This window comes from Lampris incognitus, chromosome 3, assembly GCF_029633865.1.
Source record: "Lampris incognitus isolate fLamInc1 chromosome 3, fLamInc1.hap2, whole genome shotgun sequence".
NCBI classification, from domain to species: domain Eukaryota; kingdom Metazoa; phylum Chordata; class Actinopteri; order Lampriformes; family Lampridae; genus Lampris; species Lampris incognitus.
Genome location: NC_079213.1, coordinates 25,527,856 through 25,533,855, shown reverse-complemented (window position 1 = coordinate 25,533,855; position 6,000 = coordinate 25,527,856). Strand labels below are relative to the sequence as shown.

At 47.0% G+C, this 6,000-nt stretch overlaps 1 protein-coding gene across 9 annotated transcripts in view; it reads left to right on the top strand.

Moving 5' to 3' along the window:
• The window catches only part of anks1b (ankyrin repeat and sterile alpha motif domain containing 1B), a 351,867-nt gene that overhangs the window by 323,466 nt on the left and 22,401 nt on the right, over positions 1-6,000 (top strand). For all 9 annotated transcript variants that reach the window (XM_056275653.1, XM_056275649.1, XM_056275648.1 and 6 more), the window contains one exon: positions 5,045-5,152. In XM_056275653.1, coding sequence (XP_056131628.1) covers positions 5,045-5,152 — 108 coding nt within the window. The remainder of the gene's footprint in view (positions 1-5,044; positions 5,153-6,000) is intronic.

Here is a 6,000-nt window from a genome sequence, read left to right as displayed (position 1 = left end):
CACACAATGCACACTCAAGCAGGGCTCAAGAACACACAATGCACACTCAGGCAGGGCTCAGGAACACTTGGTCATTTCACTTGATGCGCTTGCACACATGAAGTGAAACGAAATGCCGTTGCCCCCAGCCCACAGCATGAATACTACTAACACACACTTACTCATACCCTTTTGGGGGGTAGATGGGACATGCAAGCATGCAGCCCAGTGGTTAGCACTGTCGCCTCACAGCAAGAAGGTCCTGGGTTCGAACCCCCGGGGTTGTCCAACCTTGGGGGTCATCCCAGTTCGTCCTCTGTGTGGAGTTTGCATGTTCTCCCCATGTCTGTGGTGGGTTTTCTCCGGGTGCTCCGGTTTCCCCCACCATCAGAAAGAGACACGTGTTAGGGTTAATACTGCTGTCTGTGCCCCTGAGCAAGGCAGTGGAAGGAACTGGAGTTGGTCCCCGGGCGCTGCACGGCGGCTGCCCGCTGCTCCTAGCTACACAGCTAGGGTGTGTTAAATGCAGAGGAAGAATTGCCCCACGGGGATTAATAAAGTAAACAACAACAAAAAGGCACCAGTTCTCACATTGTGGGGGCCCCAGTTGCCATTTGATTAATCCTGCCTGCTGAAGGACTGGGCGACTCTTTTGGTTTGGATCTTGCGAGTGGGTCTGTGCTCCTCTGGGCCGGCAGGGCAGAGGAGGTGGCTCAGAGCGAGCAGGGCTTAGCTGTCCGTTAGCGTATGTGTGGTGGCTAATCCATTAATCAGCCCTGTTCTATCTGGGCTAACGGGACAGTTAATGTGATTAGCCCATTGATCGGTACACATACACACACAGACACACACTGGTGCACACACACACAGCCGGAGCCATGGCGACATCCCAGATCGTTGGATTTTATTGCAGTGAAGTAGTGGCAGGAAGGTGAACAGCCCATCATGGACCCTCTGTCCACAGTGGGAAACAGTGATTTAACAACATGCAAATATGTGGATAGTGACGTGAGTCACATATTATCCCTCATGTGACTGACATGATTTATGATTTAAGATAGACATCTATAATGTTTTGAAGCATATTCGTGCAATTTCTACAGCAGTCAAGAGAAACAGTTTTTCATGAAATACTTTGGTTGAAATCCACCTCGTTATCCTTTATTTCATCCTCATTCACACTCAGGCACTATCTGCATTGCCTGAAAAACGATGTGCCTATAAATGGCATCTTCCTCGCTTCTCTGTACCATTGTTTACCTGCACAGTGTGTAAGTATTGTTGTCACAGGGCTCGTGGGCATCGACTTATCAAGGCCACATCATCGTGGGAGCGCTTGAGGTCGATTTTTAACAAAGAATGGAGCTTGACCGAATGCAGAGGACATGCGGGGAGATGGACAGGCAGAGCAAAGGCGAGGGAAGGGATGTGCGCTGTGGTAGCACCATGTCTGTGGTCGGTATACACCGGTTATGAATATAATTTAAATGCAAATTGGGCTATGGCGCAGTCAGGCATCAGAGATAGAGAGAGAGAGAGAGAGAGAGAGAGAGAGAGAGAGAGAGAGAGAGAGAGAGAGAGAGAGAGAGAGAGAGAGAGAGAGATCGTTCTAAAACAATAATGGATGTGTTAATATTCACATTCACATCCATTCAAGGCTAACCATATAATCTTCTCCCTCAGGGAGAAAAACAGCTGTTTGAGTCCATCTCTTTGTATTGGTCTGTATTTATGTGTGTGTGTATGTACACACCGATCAGCCAAAACATTAAAACCACTGACGGGTAAGTGAATGGCATTGATTATCTCGTCACAATGGCGCCTGTCAAGAGGTGGGGTATATTAGGCAGCAAGTGAACAGTCAGGTGTTGTCGTTGGGTTGTTAGTAGGAAAAATGGGCAAACGTAAGGATCTGAGCAACTTTGATGAGGGCTAATTTGTGATGGCTAGATGAATGGGTCAGAGCATCTCCAAAACAGCAGGTCTCATGTGCAGCCGGTATGCAGTGGTCGATACCTACCAAAAGAGTGCCCCTGATGACCCCTGCCCACCGCCGAAAGTGCCTACAGTGGGCATGTGAGCGTCAGAACCGGACCATGGAGCAGTGGAAGAAGGTGTCCTGGTCTGATGAATCACGTTTTCTTTTACATCATGTGGACAGCCGGGTGCTTGTGCGTTGTTGACCTGGGGAAGAGATGGCACCAGGATGCACTATGGGAAGAAGGAGAGCCGGCAGAGGCAGTGTGATGCTCTGGGCAATGTTCTGCTGAGAAACCTTGGGTCCTGGCATTCATGTGGATGTTACCTTGACACGTACCACCTACCTAAACATTGTTGCAGACCAGGTACACCCCTTCATGGGAACAGTATTCCCTGATGGCAGCAGCCTCTTTCAGCAGGACAATGCGCCCTGCCACACTGCACACATTGTTCGGGAATGGTTTGAGGAACATGACAGAGTTCAAGGTGTTGCCTTGGTCTCCAAATTCCCCAGACCTCAATCTGATCAAGCACCTATAGGATGTGCTGAGAAAACAAGTCCGATCCATGGAGGCCCCCCCCCCCTCGAAACTTACAGGACTTAAAGGATCTGCTGCTAACGTCTCAGTGCCAGATACCAGAGGACACCTTCAGAGGTCTTGTGGAGTCCATGCCTCGACGGGTCAGAGCTGTTTATGCAGCACAAGGGCGACCAACACAATATTAGGCAGGTGGTTTTAATGTTTTGGCTGATCAGTGTGTGTGTGTGTGTGTGTGTGTAATGTGGTCACACCAACATGTGGATATTTGTGTGTGTTTGTCGGGGGGCGGGGGGAGGTTGAGGTGAATGTGTGGGTGACTACTACATCCGTGGCGCTGTGTTGCCATGGCAATGGGTGAACTTAGGCTGAGGCTTCTACTGTACATGAGGTAGATGGTATTGGATAAGGCTGGATACGAAGCACACAAACATACAGTATGCAGTGTGTGTTATAGAAGGGGCACAAAGAAGTACTCTGTGTTGTCAGGATCTATACGGATTTGTGTGTGTGTGTGCGTGTGTGTGTGAGATGAGCCAGCAGTGAAGCAAGCAGCATCATGCTGTTGCCCTGCAGGATATAGACCGAGACAGAGAGATGGAGAGGATGGACAATAAACAGAATAATCTATAACCTTCTCTGTTACATCACCCGGTGCACCAAAGTCACCAAAACTAAAGTACAGAGAGGAGGGGGGGGCTGCCATCCTTATGAAGAAGGATAGTAGGAGAAAGAACGAGAGTGAAATGAGAGGAGGAAAGGGAGAGGAGAGCGAAATTGGTGAGGGGAGCATGGGACGGCCATAATGTGCCAATTAGTTCCACTATCCACTGCTCCCAGCTCTCCTCCGAGCTTCCCTTTGATCCGGCTAATTTTAACAATTAGAATACACTTTTCTACATGGAAGAGAACAGTGTGGGACGAAGATTGATAAGCCCTCGGTAGCAGCTTTTTTATTTGTCACTTCCAACTTGATAAGAGCATGTACTATTTTAATTTTGTCATGGTGTGAAATGGAAACGGTTCGAAGGTGCAGAACTCAGTTCGGAGGTGCAGAGCTCAATAGGGATGTTAAGAGCTTGGTGGAAATGGTCATGTGATATGCATTGTGCATGAGTATGATTCATTTATATTCTGTTTGAGAGCGAGTTTACACACACACCCAAGTAGTACTGACTGTAGTGCATCTCTCTCCAAATGTTTGGCTCTGTATCTATCAGCAGATGTAGGGCAGGAATTGGCGAGAGGGATGATGAAGTGTTTGTGGTGCATGCGTGTGAGTTGCTCTGAGTCTCAGCAGGACAATTGGGAAAGCCATTAGGCTGGTGGAAAGTCCTAATATATACTCTACCATGTTTTACACTGAGGAAATACTCAACACGCAAACACAAACTTATAAACACACCTTTAATGAAGCAGCTCCATTGGCTGCCCTGTTTTGTCAAGAAACGGCATGGGTATGGATGCCCAGGGGGGACAGGCAGAGCAAACAGTCAGTCTACTGCAGCTCCTTGGTTTGGAAAACTCAGCGACCGGCTCAGCCTAGGGGTCCCTGTGGTCAGACCATATACCGAATGGAGAATGATTGTTTTTGTAGGAGTTTGTATATATATGTGTGCGTGTGTTGTTTTCCTCATTAACTGCAGAAAATATCAATAGGCTATTCTATGTTGTGGATTATATATTGCAGTATAGTCAATTTTTGTCACAAATAGCCCATAACTTAAAGTGAAACAGTCCTGAAAATTTGCTTTTTGATTGTTTGCAGTTTATTTGTGGTCTACTGTATGATTCCGACACTTAATTGTGTTAAAGGATCATGGCGCATAGCCTTTTACTGTAGTCAGGTAAAAGAGAATATGATAAAAATCACATTTCACTCCATTAGCTAGCAACGTAGTCATCTGAACTCACAATGAGGTCAAGACCTCTGGATTATATGTTTTCGTGCATGTTTTTATACCCACACATGTGAATTTGAGACTAAAGAATTTACCAAATAAGCCTGAGTTGCAGTCAGCTAAATGCGGTTCGAGCAGCTGTGGCTCTGCGGTAATAAAAATGACATGATGTATGTGTGTGCTTAGGGCCATTTTATATCATTATGTAGTTATTAGCACTTCCTTGAGTGCTTTGCGGTGTCAGTTACCCTGAACTGTGTAAAGAAACCCACTTAAGAGTGGTTTCTAGCTGGAAACAAGCGTAATGGTGTTCAAGACTTTTATGCTGTATTGTTTTCATTCACTCATCAAATCTTATTATTTGTCCTCAAATGGTTTGAACTCTTGCTCCCTATAAAACTTATCAAATTATGTAAATGAAAGTGAGTCATTGATTTTTGTTTTTGCAAGGGTTGTAGTTTTTGTTTTGCCACTTCTTCTCTATTCACAATAAAAATGTAAATAACGTTTGCTGTCTGAACTCCCTTGGTGCCTTATTATATCCTATTGTGCATAATTTAGATTAGCAAGCATCTGCTGTATGCTGTGGACATGTCATGTGATGTAATGGTGGTTTGATGTGAGGTCCTGTGTTTCTGACTCCAGGTGCTGAAGATCAGTCTTATCGGACACAGAAAACGGATCTTAGCTTCGTTGGGGGACCGGCTACACGAAGACACACCACAGAAACCTCCCCGGGCCATCTCCTTGAGGGTGAGTCTGTCTGTGTGTGTGTTGAACTTTAGCGATTGGGCGGCACGGTGACGCAGTGGTTAGCACTGTCACTTCACAGCAAGAATCCTGGATGCGAACCCCAGGGTTGTCCAATGTGGGGTCATCCCATGTCGTCCTCTGTGTGGAGTTTGCATGTTCTCCCCGTGTCTGCGGTGGGTTTTTTCCAGGTGCTGCGGTTTCCCCCACCATCACAAAGACATGCATGTTCGGGTTAATACTCCTGTTTGTGCCCTGGCAAGACAGACTGGAGTTGGTCCCCGGATGCTGCCCGCTGCCGACCCATCCTAACTACACAGCTAGGATGATGCAGAGCTTAATTTCCCCCCACGGGGATCAATAAAGTAGCTCAAAAATTTTTTTTTGAATTTACGTCATTAGTAGATTGAACCTACGTCATTAGTAGATTGAACTAAAGCATCTGATATGTGTTTAAATAAAGTAAACATGTTAGTCCCTCCCCAGATGGCTGCATGTCCCTCTGTGGGTAGTCTCCAGTGCTGCTTTTACCACCCAACTGATTACCAAGTCTCTCAAGCAGACACAAAATGGCCGACCCGCTGCAGTTTCCTCCCTGCTGGCCTGTCCTGGATACTAATCACCAGCAACAGGCACTCCCCTTGGAGTTGGGCTTCCAGTGTTTTTCTAATGTCACTTCTCGCGCTGTCGGGCCGAGGAACGGCCTCCACTCCTGGGGCGCCGTTTAATATGTCTGCTAGGTTGTTTCCGCTCCTCCTCAGCCTCCAAAGGCCAAACTGTCTGCTCTCCTCCCAGAGAACAAATGTGTACAGACACTGTGAGAGCTCAAGGCCGCGTCCCTCCAAGACTCA